The 17,155-nt window shown below is 46.1% G+C and overlaps 1 protein-coding gene across 2 annotated transcripts in view; it reads right to left on the reverse strand.

The window, feature by feature from the left end:
• Positions 1–17,155, reverse strand: part of PIWIL4 (piwi like RNA-mediated gene silencing 4) — a 524,721-nt gene that overhangs the window by 460,617 nt on the left and 46,949 nt on the right. For both annotated transcript variants that reach the window (XM_077484954.1, XM_077484955.1), the window contains exon 2: positions 6,905–6,980. In XM_077484954.1, coding sequence (XP_077341080.1) covers positions 6,905–6,976 — 72 coding nt within the window. In that variant the 5' untranslated portion in view covers positions 6,977–6,980. The remainder of the gene's footprint in view (positions 1–6,904; positions 6,981–17,155) is intronic.

Genomic DNA, 17,155 nt, shown 5'->3' on the forward strand with positions numbered 1-17,155 from the left:
TGGGCACTGATAGGTGGCACTGTGGGCACTGATATGTGGCACTGTGGGCACTGATGGGTGGCACTATGGGCACTGATGGGTGTCACTTTTTGGCATATTTTTGGTGGCACTGGCAGGGGGCAGGTAGGCACTGATGAGCTGTCCCCCGATCACGGCCACCGGTGATCGCCTGTCAGCGCGAGGAGGAAAAATAGCCGATTACCGGCTGTGTTGTGATCGCATGATCAGCTGTCATTGGCTGACAGCTGATCACGTGGTAAGGGGTCGGGATCGACCCCTTTCTCCGATCCGTAATCAGGCGAGTCTCATAGACTCGCTGATCACAGGGCGCGCAGGCCGCTCATGCACGGGACGACGTCAATAGACGTAGTCCCGGCAAAGCAGGTCCGCGCTGTAGCCGTCATTCGGGATGTTAATAAAGGCTTTAGATTCCTAAAGGCAGAAACAGAAGGAATGCCCATTTGACCACCTTCACCAAAATCAGACAGTAGATTCATACCGGTAAAAGAATTGAGCACTGTGTATCCAAGTCAATTATATTAAAAATCAATTCAGTTCTGAAAATATGAAATGCTGAACTTTTATAGAGGAGAAAACTGCACCAAAAAGGGAAATGTTTCTATTAATGGGAAATAAAAATAGAAAACTTAAAGAGGAGCTGCACCTTAAACAAAAAAGTCAGCCGATACAAATACTGCAGCTGCTGACTTTTAATAAATGGACACTTACCTCTCACAGGGTCCAGCGATGTCGGCAACAGATGACGAGCAATCGTTCATCTCTCAGCTGCCCTCGCCGCCATCCTCTGTCAGGGAATCGGGAAGTGAAGCATTGCGGCTTCACTGCGAGTCGCGCAGCGCAATGAGACTGGTCCCCGCTGTGTCCTGGGAACTGTGTTTTCCAGAACACAATGGGGGGGTGGGGCATCTGCAGCTAGCTTCGGCTAGCTATTCCCGGAAGTGGGTGCATATACCTGGATTATACAGGTATCTGCATCCCCCTGAAAGGTGGCAATTGTGGCACCGGAGGGGGAGAGGGTTTCCGATGAGCGGAACTTCCACTTTAGGGTGGAGGTCCGCTTTAACTGCATAAAAATATCTGTTTAAAACAGCCTCTGATAGGAATGAGGAGGGGCCACATACAAACCCGAGATAAAAACTCAGGGTTCTCATGGGAACCTTGGTTAACAAGTAACGCGGTCAACGAGTGCTTTGAAAGACGAGCAACTTTTTAAAAAAAAATTCGGACTCAGTTTGCAAGTGTTGTCTTGCGTAATACGAACAGAATTCAAAATAATGGGGTGTGCAGTACTGGATTTGGCCAGAGGCTCAGGGGTGCCAGTGAAACTGGGAAAGGTTTGGAGCCGTTGGGAAATACTTGGAAGTACTCGGAAACACTCAGAAATACTCCATTCTCTAGCCTTTCTTAGGGTTTCCAAGTTCAGCCGAGCTGTCCGAGTATTTTTGAGGCTCTCTGGCGCCCCCCTACCTCTGGCCACATGCAGTATTGCATGCAATAGAAGTCAATGCAGAACGAGTTTTCTTAGTTTCCATTGACTTCTATGGGGAAACTTGCTTTGATATGCAAGTGCTTTGGATTACAAGCATTCTCCTGGAATGGATTATGCTCGCAATCCAAGGTTCCACTGTACCTACCCAGAAGGAACCTCCAGCAGAACCCCTCCCCCAGGGGAAACCAAGAAGCATCCACAAACACAATGAGGCTGGGTCACCAACTCACAATACCCAGGAGATTGCAGCAGTGCTGAAACCTACCGGATGACAGACATCCCCATCTGCAACTGTAAGGTAAACCATGCTGTAGGAATGGGCAAACGTCAGATGTGACATCATCAAACAGCGTCTGCCCATCGTAGCTCAGCCCAAACAGGGAAGAGTGCTAGATAATTACACTTCCACCCTCTGCTTAATGAGAGTGAAAGTGACGTCATTGCAAGTGTGAATGCCTTAGACAAAATGGTGGGTGCAGATCCGCTAAATCTAAATACCACTGCTGGCTGGGTAACTCTGCCCATGTAGGGGAAGGGTGCCAGCCCCTCACATTTGCCCCCAGTAAAACAGAGCATGAGCAGAAGTGATACAACAAAGGGGCATATGCCCCAAGTTAAAATGGCGGGCTCAGCAGGCAAGCAGCAGCCTAAATTAGTGAACAGTCTGAACACATGGCATGGAAACCCCACTGGTGGACCGGAAACAATGCGCTGGCCATTAGGAGAGCCTTAGAACATCCCCCACCCACAACCAACAGGAGGCAAAAACTACACCGCAGGTGTAGGAGACCCGCACAATATACCCCACAGCCTCAGGACACATATGCAACCGGGAGAGAAGGCCCACCAAGTACTCCACGGACATCCGCTGGCCATAACTAGGGAGTCACTGCCTGCCTGAGGACACAAGCAAAGCTAGCAGCTAGTGCCACAATACAAGGGTATGACAGATCACGCATCACACTGAACACTGAGATTCTAGCGGAGTAAGGTTCCCCCAAAATCCACCCCATAAGGGAGAGGGGAGAGGAGGGTATCCAACTTACCTTATCCTGGTAACTGGTATTTTCCCTGAACAGGACATCTCATAGCTGAAGCCAGACACTCACAGACTACCTGTCGTCCACACTGGGCTGTAGTAGCCGACCCAGCGTGAAGCTAAAGCTAAAAAAAAGACAACACTCTTCATGTAGCAAAGTCTAAACACAGCAGACAAATTAAAGAGGAGCTCCAGGCTCCCCCCCCCCCCCCAAATTCTACAGGAGATGGTCAGAGACTGTGCACATGCTACAGGGTAGGGTCAGAGACTGCAGACATGATACAAGAGAGGGTCAGAGAATGCAGACATGATACAGGGGATGGTCAGAGAATGCACACGTTCTACAGGAAGAGTCAGACACTGCACACGTTCTACAGGACAGGGGCAATGCAGACATGATACAAGAGAGGGTCAGAGAATGCAGACATAATACAGGAGATGGTAAGAGACTGCAGACATACTACCAGGAGGTTGTCAGAGACTGCAGACTTACTGCCAGAGATGGTCAGAGATTGGGTTATTTACTGCTGGAGATTCATATGTTGCTGATAGAGAAACACAATGCTAGATGAAATATGAAGCTGATAGTTCTTCACCTACTTGACATTGCTACTATATCCTTGGGTAAAAAAATAAACAAACAGTCATAAACCACTTAAGGACCAGCCTCGTTTGGAATTTAGGTGTTTACATGTTTAAAACAGTTTATTTTTGCTAGAAAATTACTTAGAACCCCCAAACATTATATATTGTTTTTTTCTAACACCCTAGAGAATAAAATGGCGGTCATTGCAATACTTTTTTTCACACCGTATCTGCGCAGTCTGAGCATGGCGAAAGGGCAGGCAACTTACTTGCATATCTAGTCCACAGTGATGATAGAGCACTAGTTGTCATTTGATTGCGGGGGCCCTAGGGGAGAGCAGATTACAAATCCACCTAAGGTGTCCTCTAAATTTTGAGAATTCTTTGCAGGCCTCTACACATCCTCAGTTTCTGATGATGAGACCCAAATTAATACATTCCATGAGGGAATTACTTTTCCACAACTAAAGGACAGCCAAATAGATATGTTAGAGGCACCCCTCACAACTGACGAAATAGCCACGGTGATAGCTAGCTTTGCCAGATCCAAATCCCCGAGTTTAGATGGGATACCAATAGAATTTTACTCATAATATAGCAAACTACTCACCCCTAAATTGCTAGCCCTATACAACCACTTATTTGAGACACTCACACTCCATCCCTCTATGACAGAGGTGATCATAGTCCTTATACCCAAACCAGGAAAAGACCCAGTATACCTTGAATCCTACTGACCTATTTCTCTGCTGCAGGTCAATATTAAAATACTAGCCAAAGTACTTGCCCGCCGCCTCAAGCAGGCTTTATGCAGATGACACATTGTTATACTTGGCTGACCCAGGTCCCTCCTTACACACCGCACTGCAGACAATAGAGCGGTTTGGGTCATTCTCTAGTCTTAAGATTGATTGGGAAAAATCCCAAATCCTACCCATTGATAGTCTTCTGCCATTCAGGATACAAGCCCAACTCTCACTACAACGAGCAAGCCCTAGTAAATATTTAGGTATATATACATGTCTCTGTCCACGGCCGATTACATATCTCTTAACATCAAGCCCCCCTTCGCCCTTTTTAAATTTAAAATACAAACCTGAACCCGCCTACCCCTGGGGGTATGGGGGCGTATTAACCTTATGAAAATGGTATTATTACCTAAAATACTATACATCTTTTGGCATACCCCGATTTATGTATCCCTAAAATACTTTTAATCCCTCGAGGCTCTCCTCAAGCCATTTGTTTGGGGACCCAATAGACATAAACTGTCATGACGGACACTTAAGAATCCCAGCGGTCGCCGGGGCACTGCCCTTCCAGATTTTAATCTCTATTACATTACCTCCCAGCTATCTCAACTGTATCACATAGACAAAACAGAGATCGGTTCAGTATACTTCTGTGCCCACAATGCGCGCAACCGACCTCAGAGCCTCTCTGTGCAGTGGCGGTGGGCTCAGGTGGAACTGGCTCAGAGGGAGACCCTATTATACCACTATAGGCGCATCTGGGACATAGCTATGGTTAAACTCGGGATACCTCAATATAACAATTTCACTCCCATATGGCATAACAAAACTTTATCTGAATTCCTACAGATTCTCAACACAGAGATCTGGGGCACGAAAGGGATCTACTATTTACACCTCCTACTCTATAGTGAAGAACTGAAGACCTTCGATGCCCTTCGTAGCGAATTCATGCTCTCCAATAGTATGTTCTTCAGATTCCTGCAGAACCATCATGCCATGCACTCCCAGTTTCCTCATTTTACTCTTCAGCCCACTTCCAATGCAGTCATGGTTATAGTTAAAGGTACAGACCCTCTAAAACTGATAGCCACCTTTTACAACATACTTATAACTCCCTCATCCACCAAAATAGCTTATGACCTTAAACCCTGTTGGGAGAGAGAGGTGGGAGCATTGGAAGATGAAGAATGGAGTGAAGCTTTAGATGCCATTAAAATTGTCTCACCCAAACTCTCAGATAGACTATCTCAGATCTATATCCTCCATCGGACATACTTCATCCCATTGAGGGTAGCTAGATATTGGGGGGAGCAGTCCAACAACTCTCTATTGTGGCATCAGGAAATGGGTAATTTTTTTCACTTAATTTGGGCATGCCCGTCATTACAGACAAATTGTGGATTTCCTACATGACACGATGGGATCCCCACTCACCATGGACCCCAAAATTGGTAATTTCATGAAAATATTCATACATAAAACTTTATTCTCAGCCAGGAATATCATTGCAAGACAATGGATGAGACCGCAGCCAGCTAACTTTTCTGACTGAAAATTTGGGATTGTTGGCTATTTGTAGTTACAACACGTCTATCACTGTGCGAGTCCCACCACTCAGACCTGATAGATAGGTCCCTGTATATATTATGGTTTAAACTTGGACTTCATCATGTATCTGTGATAGAACTCTATTTTTTCACATGTAACAGATGTATTAACCTGGAAATGCTCTTGTACCAATTGTATATGTCAATTGTTCAATAAAAACCTTTTGTTTAAAAAATAAAGAGATCTTGATTTCGGTAACATGGGCATTTTTAAAGGTTACCTTGCAATTGCTAGTCCAGAGAATTCAGTCTAATGCCACGTACACACGGTCAGAATTTACGACAACAAATGTTCAATGTGAGCTTGTTGTCGGAAATTCCAACCGTGTGTAGGCTCCATCTGACATTTTTTGTCGGAATTTCCGGCAAACAAAATTTTAGAGCTGGTTCTCAAATTTTCCGACAACAAAATCCTTTGTTGTAAATTCTGATCATGTGTACACAATTCCGACGCACAAAATTTCACGCATGCTCAGAATCAAGCAGAAAAGCCGCACTGACTATTGAACTTCATTTTTTCTCAGCTCATCGTACGTGTTGTACTTCACTGCGTTCTTGACGTTCGGTATTTCTGACAACATTTGCGTGACCGTGTGTATGCAAGACAAGTTTGAGCCAATATCTGTCAGGAAATAAATCCAGGATTTTGTTGTCGGAATGTCCGACCATCTTGTACGCGGCATAAGGCTCAGTTCACATTGGTGCAATGCGTGAATCCTGCGAATCCACTGTGGGTTCCCGCAACACACCCGCCTCACAAGCAGTTCAAACTGCCACATGCGAACTGCTAGGAGTGTCAGTAGAAAGTTAATGACACCCTCAAATCAGTTTGCATATCGCATATCGCAGTGCAAACTGTCAATTCGGACAGGAATCGGATTGCATGTGATCCTATTGTGGTTTGGACTAAGAAAAGGGTCCTGTGCGAGTTTGTCCGAATGTGATGCAAATTAAGACATACAATCTGTATGGCTGAGTTTGCATTGCAGACACTGCATGTGATTTGCACTGCAGTGCGAATCACATCCAGTGTCGGACAGCGCACCAGTGTGAACCGAGCCTGACAGTCACTCCTATTGACCTAATGAAGCCTGCAGATTATTTGCACACATCATACTATTTTCAGGATCCAATGGTGTTTTTTGTTTTTTTTTCCTCTAGTTCAGTTCTACTCAGCTATGATGTCCAGGAAAGGATAACTGGCATAGGAGATTAATTAAAATTCCTACCAATACTTAGCAGTTTGATGTATGAGGTGATCTTGAATTATTTATTTCTTTATCTCAGGTGTAATGCTATATGTTTTCTGTTATAACCAAGCTGTTAGGTGTACATTTTTCTACAAAGGGGTAATGCTTAGTATGGTTTTTCCTTCAACATCCATAGAACACACGTGCTGCAATCTTACCTGTCTGGATGACCCAGCAGCAGAGCTACTTCCATTCTCAACCGCCTTTCTCTTAGATGGAGGTTCGGACATTTCTCTGTAAAAAAGAAGAGGTCAAATTTAAATAACAGAGAAACATTAGAGACAGCATTTCACAAGAATAGTCTGGGTTTTTATTTATTCTACCAGCCAGCTGTTACTTCATCCAAATGCAGTCCTTGGTATCACCTGATCTGTCATTAATATAACTTCAGAAACAAATATGAAACAATCTGTCCAATTCCACGCTGCATGTTGATTTATAACACAGGACATCAATGTCTACTTCAGATTTACAGTATATACTGTATAATTTATATGTCCGATAGCCATAAACTTATGGCAGATGGTTGATGACACTAGCTAGGAAATCTTATTTTGTCCTCTCTGAAACATGGAGCTGTCACAGTATATTTCTTGAATAATGGGTGAAATCCAACTCAACAAATTTTATTTCAAAATAACTCTGGATCTGATCCTAACAAGTACCTACAGATCGTGCTGGTAAAGTATAAACGTTTTTCATTTACACAGAGGAACTGCAGTCTACGCACATCATTTGTAATAAAAACATCTTTGCCATTTTGAAGCTTCCCTCCTATGACTTTGCATATTTTATAGATACTGTGATTCTGTACTCGCCAAATACGCTGCAGAAGAAATCTCCCTCCACTGAGTCTGGCTGCAGCCATTTTAACTGTGGGCAGATGAAGCTGCTGCCTGTTCACTGCCTGGATTTACACAGATACACAGCGGCAAACTCTCAGGAGAGTGAGAGAGAGAGAGAGAGAGAGATGTGCATGTCATAAGCCTAGGCGTTTTACCTGACAAGAAAGAGGAAGTGGGCTGTATACGGTATTTACTGACAAAAAAAATAAAAAATTTATTATCCAAAGATAAAACAACAGGGGCAGAAGATTTAATAGATGGAAAGTTGAAAAAATGACTGAAGGTCCACTTTAATTGTCTCCTGTCTAAAATTGTCCCTAGTATGTGTATGTATGTATGTGAGTTAGGGACCATAGATTGTAAGCTCCTTGAGAGCATGGACTGATGCGAATGTACAATTTATGTAAAGTGACAGTACTATACAAGTACCTGTAATAAAATAAATATTGCAGGGCAGTTTACATATCTAAATATAACTAATTAACAGTTTTGTCTTGGTTTCTAGGGCCAGGAGCTCAGCTAGCATGTACAGGAGATACATTGATCTAATTCTAACACCCAATACAATTTGTTTTCATGCACTGACTTGCATTGTGTTAAAGTAGAAGTCCAGTGTTTAAGTCCAGCCTAACACTAAAATCGCTGCATCTAAAGACATCCGTGACCTGACACTAACAGATCTAGGCCTGTAAAGAAGAAATCAGTATGTATACTTTTCCTGAAGCTGCTCCAGTCCAGTCCCAGGCTGAGCTGTCAGCGGTGGGTGCAGAGGACACAGCCGACAACGGAAGCCACATAGTAACTCTATGGGTAACGTCACTTCCCATTCATTTCACAGCCGTTGTCAGCTGTGTCCTCCGCAGAGCTTCATGCTCCTGAGCCCCGCTCTGTGTCCATAAGACAGAATGCGGATCAGACCTAACCCCCGATCCCACCTCACTGGCTGTGATTGACAGCCATTGGCTCCGGCTACTGTGTCTGAATGAGGAGAGAGAGAGAGCCGGGAAGAGCCACTGGTTCACTGGCACTGAGATTGGGCTCAGTTAAGTATAAGGGGTGGGGGCTGGGGCAACAGCAAGGTTTTTTACCTTAATTCATAGAATGCGTTAAGAGTTAAAAAAAAAGTCTGCCTTTAGAACCTCTTTAATTTTAAATGGACTTGCAGTGTGTAAAGAAAAAAGACCTATGTTATTTTTGGCAATGCACAACGCACAGAGTATTAACACCTGTCTATAGTGTATTTATATTAAGCATTCTGAATGGCACCTCACAGAACATATATATACCTTTTTTGTTAATCTGTGTTGCAATAGCGTGAATGATCCCTTAATATCTGCACTTACTCTTCAGCTGTAATTAATATGCACATGAAACTATGCAAGAAAAGCTCTGTAGGTTTTCTGGCTATTCACACTAATGCCGCGTACACACATGATCGGAATTTTGGTCGGAAAAAGCTCTGATAGTTTTCCCAAAGGAATTCCGACAGGATTTCGCTCAAGCTCTTGCATACACATGGCCACACCAAATTCCGACCATCAAGAACGCAGTCCAGTGTTGTACAACATGTACAACACGGGACTAGAAAAAGGAAGTTCAATAGCCAGTAGCCAATGGCTTCCGTCTCGTAGTTGGAGCATGCATGAGTTTTAGCACATCGGAATTGCATACACACAAACGCATTTCAGATAGGAACTTTTTCCGACCGAAAAATTGAGAACATGCTCTCAATCTTTTGTTGGCCAAAATCCCCCCAGCAAAAGTCAGATGGAACATACACACGATCACATTTTCCGACCAAAAGCTCACATCTGTCTTTTGCTGGCCGAATTTCCGATCGTGTGTAACGGGCATTACAGTATGTACAATTTTCTTGTTTTTTTTTTATTATTCAATAATTAATTTTTTTTACATCTATAGCAGGCATACATACTTTTAATCCAATAGCTCATGGGCATTTTTACTTTAGCTTATAACAACTGCCAGTCTAAACAATTTGGTGTGCAGAGCCCATTCCAACAGCCTCCCAGATTGGCCTAATGAAGCCTTCACATTGCTTGTACAAATTACTGTATACTTATTTCTTCAAAGTAAAAGCGGTACTCAGGTCAGCAAATAGCTCCATTTTTACATTACTGAGACTACAACCAGAAAATCTGCTGAAATAATTCAAGGTTTGAGATCTCATTGTTTGCAAGACAAACATAATTATATCTCACTGTAAATAATAGGATTTTTCGTACTCACCGTAAAATCCTTTTCTCTGTAGTTCACCGACTGACACAGCTCCTTTCCTAGACCATCAGGTTTGTTACGCCACTTCAGGAGAGGAATAGGCAGAACATGTTAAAATGTTATAATAAAACTAGAACTTTCTAGTTCTGCCCAAGGGGCGGTCCCTTAGTTAACAACCCCTCAGCCTGCTACTGCAGCCTCAGTATGTCAACAAGCAGTATAATGTAAACAAAAATAGAAGCGGAGGGTGCTGTGTCAGTCAGTGAACTACAGAGAAAAGGATTTTACAGTGAGTACAAAAAATCCTATTTTCTCGTTCTACGTTCACCGACTGACACAGTTCCTTTCTTAGACCATCGGGACATCCCCAAGCAGTGCCAAAACAAGGGGTGGAAAAACAGCATAAAAACTTCACCCACAATGGCATGTGGGAACTATTATAAAAACTTCACCAACAAAAACAACAGTGTGTGGGAATAACCAAGAACATTTTTTATTTTTACCCACAAAAAAACAGAGTGCTCCTCAACCTGGGAGGCACTACCTCCAAACTACCTCAGAACTTGCGGTAACAAATGCAACAGTGCATTTACTTAAAGGTACTGTGTTTTTACCAAAAACCAGGAAAAAATTTAAGTGCGATTGCAATCACACGGCCGCCTTTAAAACTTTGCAGCCAAAACAGGCATCAGCCGATGCACCAACATCTACCTTGTAGAGTTTTGTAAAGGTGTGAACAGACGACCAAGTCGCCGCTTTACACACTTGAGCAACAGGCGCTTGATGTCGGAAGGCCCAAGAGGTTACAACTGCCCTGGTGGAGTGGGACGTGACTGGAAAGGGAGGCACCTGCCCCTTCAAGGCGTAGGCCTGTACTACAATTTGTCTGATCCACCTGGAAATGGTGGCCGACGAGACTGCCATGCCTTTTTTCGGACAAACCACCAAAACAAACAAGGAGTCTGACTTACGAAAGGGAGCAGTAGCAGACAAATACACCCTCAGAGCCCGAACCACATCCAGGGAATGGAGGGCCACCTCTTTGGGATGTGTCAGTTTAGGACACAGAGATGGTAACACAATGTCTTCATTGATGTGGAACTCTGAAAACACCTTCGGCAGAAAAGAAGGTTGCGGACGCAACACCACCTTATCCTTGTGTATAACCAGATAGGGCAACTTGCAATACAAGGCCACCAGTTCCGAAACCCTCCTGGACGAAGTAATGGCCACTAGAAAGACCACTTTCTGAGAAAGAGTCATAGGAATCACTCTGATAAATTAAAATGGCGGTTTCTGAAGCGCCGATAACACCAGGTTCAGATTCCACGGGGGTAATAGTGGACGCACCGGAGGAACTACATGTTGGACTTCTTGAACAAAGGTGCTCACCAGAGAGTGAGATGCCAGGGGTCGCTGAAAAACAGACAGCCAAAGCTGAAATTTGTCCCTTATTGGTGCTTAATACCAATTTCTGGTCTACTCCTTGCTGTAGAAACAGCAGGATCCTAGATATAGAAAAAGAGCATGGACGTCACCCTTTCTCCTCACACATGGAGATGTAGGCCTTCCAGGTACGATGATATATCTTCCTAGAAGATCTCTGTGCTCTCAGCATAGTTGGAATCATCGAGTCCGCAAGACGCCAGTTCCTCAACACCTGGCTCTCAATAGCCATGCCGTTAAAACCAGCGATGGTAAAGCAGGATGGAAAATCGGACCTTGAGACAGCAGGTCCTCTCGTAATGGCAGTCGCCATGGGGTGTCCACCACCAGGCGCACTAGGTCTGCGTACCAGGAATGCTGGGTCCAATCTGGAGCAATCAGTATTACTGGGATCCCCTCGGCCTCCACTCTGCGGAGCAGACGTGGTAACAGTTTCAGCGGAGGAAAGGCATAGATCGGCTGGTACTGATCCCACGGAGCCACCAGCGCGTCTGACACATCTGCCCAAGGATCTCTTGTCCTGGACACGAATCTCGGCACCTTCCGATTGAGACGGGAGGCCAGAAAATCCACGTCTGGTGTGCCCCATTGCAGGCACAGTAGCCTGAACACCTCCGGATGCAACGCCCCTTCTCCTGGGTCCAGCATCTGGCGACTTAGGTAATCCACCTGCCAGTTCTCTACTCCGTGGATGTAAATGGCCGATAGGGCCGGTACACGTTGCTCTGCCCACTGAAGGATGCGAGCGACCTCCAATGCGGCGGCCGTGCTTCTTGTTCCTCCTAGGTGATTGACATATGCCACTGCCGTGGCATTGTCTGACTGGATCCTGACCGAACGCCCTCAAATTCTTATCGACCATGTGGAGAGGCATAGCCTAATCGCTCGTAGCTCAAGCACACTGATCGGCAGCTTGGATTCCTACTACAACCAGAGGCCCTGGGTCGACTGAACTCCAGTTAGGCTGGCATCTGTTGTGATCACCGTCCACTGTAGCGGTAGGAACGACTTCCCGGACCGAAGTACCGTGGCCTCAGCCACCAGAGCAGGGAGTCCCTGACTGACTGACTTGCCTGAATCTGCCGATCCAGGGATAACGGAGATTTGTCCCACTTCATCAAGATCTCCTTCTGCAAAACTCTCGTGTGAAACTGGGCATACGGTACTGCCTCGAAGGAGGCCACCATGAGTCCCAGGACTCGCATGCAGAATCGTAGCGACGCACACCTGCGGTTCATCAGCAGTTTTACCGCAGCTCTGAGAGTTCGCAGCTTGTCTGAAGGGAGATAGACTCTCGCTTCCATGGAGTCCAGCAGTAAGCCTAGGTACTCCAAACGCTGAATCAGTACAATCACCGACTTATTTAGGTTTAACAGCCACCAGAATTCCTGCAGGGTCTGCATGGTGATCGCCACATCCTCCTCTAACTCTGAGGCGGAAGACGCTCTCAGGAGATCGTCTAGGTAACCCATGATCGTAATCCCGCGTTGTCGCAGCAACGCCAAAAAAAGCGAGCCAATACCTTGGTAGACTCGGGGGGTGATGCCAAACCAAAGGGGAGAGCCACAAACTGGTAGTGGGCTTCCCCAACTGCAAATCTCAGAAACTTCTGATGCCGAAGGCATATGGGTATGTGCAGGTACGCATCCTGGATGTCCAAAGATGCCAGGGAGTCCCCTTGATGGAGTGCAGCGACTACTGAGCGAACTGATTCCATTCTGAACCTCTGTAATTTTACAAAGTAATTGAGGGCTTTTAGGTCCAAAATTAGACATACCCCTTCCCTTTTGGGGACTACAAATTTGAGTAGAACCCCTGGAAACGTTCAGGCTCCAGAACAGGTACTATCACCCCACGACTTAGCAGGTCCCTTACCGCCCCCCAGTAGGGCCTCCCAGCAAGCCGGGAGTACGGGTATGCTGGAGGGGAAGAATCCATTTTGTGGCCAAGAGAGGAACTCTATCTTGTAGCCGGAGGAAATCAGATCGCAGACCCATTGTTCGGACAGCCGAGAGGCCCACCGGGCTGCAAACTCCCAAAGGCGACTCCCCAACCATGTTGCAGGCGGGGGCAAACCTTCATGCGGTAGCACTTTTGCTCGCAGGCTTGTTAGGCTTGCGGCTCCAGGGGCGCTTTTTTCCTTCGGAGGTCGTCCTGTCGGGCTGGGGGCGCTTAGCCGAAGCCCCGGGCGGACAAAAAAGCAGTTTGTGAATGGAAAAAGGAGGGCCCTTGCCTACGGCGTGGCTCCTTAGCCTTCCTGGCCTGTGGGAGTAGTGTACTCTTACCACCTGTGGCATTTTTAATACTGTCATCTAATGAGGCACCAAAGAGCCGCTCACCAAGGAAGGGTAGATCTGTCAGGGCTTTTTTAGATGCCTGGTCATCCGACCAGCATTTTAGCCAAAACAGACACTACAGCACCACTGCTGTCACTGAAGCCCTGGATAACAGAGGGAGGGTATCCAGGGCCACGTCACAAACGTACTTAAGGCTTTGCACTAACTGGTCTGCTATTTCCACGCAGACAGGAGAAGCCTGTTGCTCCCCCAATTCGCGTGCAAAAGTTTTGCCCACTCAGTAAGTGTTTGTGACACAAGTGCGGATGCCAGTACTGGTCGCATTGCTGACCCCACAACCGTAAACAAGGAATGGGCCACTGCCTCGGCATTCCTGTCCGTGGGGTCATTAAAGTCATCAGTCCCCTCTACCGGGATCATGGTTACTTTCTTTAACCTGGATACTGGGGGTCCACGACTGGAGGAGTTGACCACTTTTTGAGAAGGCTTTCCTCAAAAGGGTATCGCACTGCCATGTATTTGGGGACCGAAAAGGTCCGTTGCGGTCGACCCTATTCCTTGTATATTAACTTATCTAAATAAGTCAGATACGGGAACACCTTAGGTGTACGGGCTGGCTTGCAGGACCCAAAAGGGACCACTACATCAGCAGAGGGATCTGCTGGCTCCTGAATTTTCAGGGTATCAAGCACAGCTGTGATAAGTGCTCCAACGAACGCTTTATCGCGCCCGGACCCAGACGGGGACTCCTCCTCACTGTCCGAACGGTCCTGGTCAGCATCGTCTGAAACGACAGAACAGGGGTCACCAGCCTCAGCAGGGCCCGAGTCTGCATCAGAGCTCTCCCCGGAGGACGGGGGGGGCAGGGGCCATTTTTTACCACCTTTGTGCCCACCCACCGCCTCCATCTTGGCAACAAACTAATTAAGGACCACCGATAAAGCGTCCAGAGGCACTGCACTGCCTGCAGGCGAACCGGTTGCAATTGCCTGGATTTCGAGGGAAGAAACACCAGTTTCTGAAGCCATGCTGACCCTACCCTGTCTGCCACCTGTTGGGGACTTAGGACAGTGATGGTCCCACCCTCCTAACTGCTTTTGGCTGAGGGGCTCCTCCCGCAGGACTCATCACCCTGACTGAGTTCTGCTCCATCCAGCTAGGTGTACCTGTCCTGTCAGCTCCCAGATGCATAAAAGACCAAACCGTGCTGTGCTGAGCTGTTCTGAATAGCGCTGAAGCTGAAATGTTCAGGCTTCAACAAAATGGCTGCCGAGCATCTAGTATAAAGGACATAATCACAGGGAAAATGGCCACCGGACTACAGGAAAATGGAGACAGAGCATGCTGCTCCCTGGTCACACCAAAAATGGCTGCCGAGCACTGTATGCAATGAAGAACAGTGAAAAAAACAGGCAGAGAAATGGCGGTAAAACAGCGATCAGCAGACACAGCCTCCAGACACCTCAGGGGAGAGATCTACACACATCCAGGGCATAGCTATCCAGCGCAGTCCCCCCAGGGGAGAGCTCCCTCGGAAAACCCCTGTCTATGGCACACACACCACTCAGTAGCCCATGCAGCATCCCCCACAAGGAAGGGGGGGAGGGAAGATAGGGACAGGGAGGTGAGGGACCCCCGAATCGACCTCCCAGGGAATGGCCAGCTGCTCAGCCCCACCGAGGCAGGAAGAGCTGTACTTACCAGTCCTGAAGAGCTGGGAGACATTCCATTACAGACCCACTCTCCAATCAGTATGGGGTGGCTGCTGGCCCGGCACACTGTGATGCAGACATCAGTAGCCCGGTCATACACCCACCAGCCGCCCCTGGAGCCTGAGGTGCATGTCGGGGCCAAAACCAGCACGTAGCTAGGGTCTGCACACACTCGATGGCCAGGCTGAGGAGACTACAAGGATCTAGATTATCTAGCCTGTCATCCAGCCGGCTGTTGATAGCAGATCACGGGATCTTTTATCTTGCGCAAAAAGAAAAACTTCTGCACAAAATCCACAGACCGATGGGCCCGCAGGGTTCCTAGGTCCTTCTCCTTCACTAGGCAGAAAAAAACCTGAGGGGTTGTTACCTAAGGGACCGCCCTTTGGACGGAACTATAAAGTTCTAGTTTTATTATAACATTTTAAAATGTTCTGCCTAGTCCTGTCCTGAAGGTGGCGTAACAACCCAATGGTCTAAGAAAGCAGCTGTGTCAGTCAGTGAACGAAAGAGAAACTTAATTTTCCAGATCAGAAAGAAATATAAAAACTCTTAAATTATTGTTTTTTTCATTGTACAGCATTTTTTAGTAATGACATTTTTTTAATTGCCTAGTTTAACATTGGAGGCACTATATACCCATTATAGATAAAGCTGTATAGTTATATCTGTCATATCTCTTTGTCAGCTATAAAAGATATCTGACATCTCTTTGATATGACATTTTTCAAAGCAGCACAAGACAACTAAAGTTTCAAGCAAGCCAAAAAAATACAGTAATAATAATTAAAGTACAGCAGACAAAATCTTTCCGTTTTGGGCAGACTGGAGAAGGGTTGGGCTGGAATAGAAAGGTGAATACCTTGTGTTAGGGGGTTAGATTGCGTTCCAGGGCTTGTTTGAGGCTGGGTTCACACTGTAATCCACTGTGGATCCCACAGGAGCGCTGTGCGTCCCTGTTCCCCATTTCAGAGATGAATCAGAGCCGATTCTATGCCTGGATCCGGCCCTGAAACGGAGCCAAAGACGCACAGCATTTCTGTACAGTGCACTCCGCAGCCGCAATGGAGATATGTGAACCAGCTCCATAGAGAGCCAGTCACATTCTCCTGCTATGCGAATTGGATGCGAGGAAACCCGCAACTAATTTTCATAGGTGTGAATCCAGCCTGAGAGTGGAGTGTCATACCGCTGATCTTTTGTTTTTTTCTTTTTTATTCTTTTAAGCAATTTCTCTACTAACAAAATCATAGTTATTTTCAATGGAACTACTAACTCATTCATTTTACAGAAATTTGTATCCAAGTCACTCAGCAATTTAGCTAAAATCCCTGAAGGAGGGCAAATTATAACAGTAAGGTTCACACAGTTGCTGTGTGACTTCTATGCTTTTCAAGTGTGATTTCAAGGACCGGTTGTGGTGCAATTCTGATGCAATTGGAGCTGTGATTTTTATTCTGGCCAAAATCTCTCTCCCTCTGTCTGGAAAGGGCCTCACAAATAAGGGACATAAAGTGTTTAAAAACACTTAAATCGCAGTGAATTTGATCACCTATGCAATTTGAATGTGGATTCCAATCAAGTCTATGGGGCTCTAAAACGCACCACATTGCACCAATGACATCACGTTTGGAACGCATAAGTGAGAACAACCTCCATAGAAAGCCATGTTTTCTCACATCCATCTGACTTTTAATATAAGGACACTTACCTGTCCAAGGAGCCCGCAATGTCGGCACCCCAAGCAAATTAAACATCAGCTTCGGGTGCAGCTCCAGCATTGCAAGTAAGGGAAACTGGCAGTGAAGCCTTCAGGCTTAACATTCGGTTTCCTACTGTGCATGCACGACTGGCGCTGCGCTTTCTGAATGGTC

The sequence above is a fragment of the Lithobates pipiens genome, unplaced genomic scaffold, assembly GCF_037356315.1.
Source record: "Lithobates pipiens isolate NorthernLeopardFrog02 unplaced genomic scaffold, aLitPip1_a1.2 Scaffold_17, whole genome shotgun sequence".
Lineage (NCBI taxonomy): Eukaryota > Metazoa > Chordata > Amphibia > Anura > Ranidae > Lithobates > Lithobates pipiens.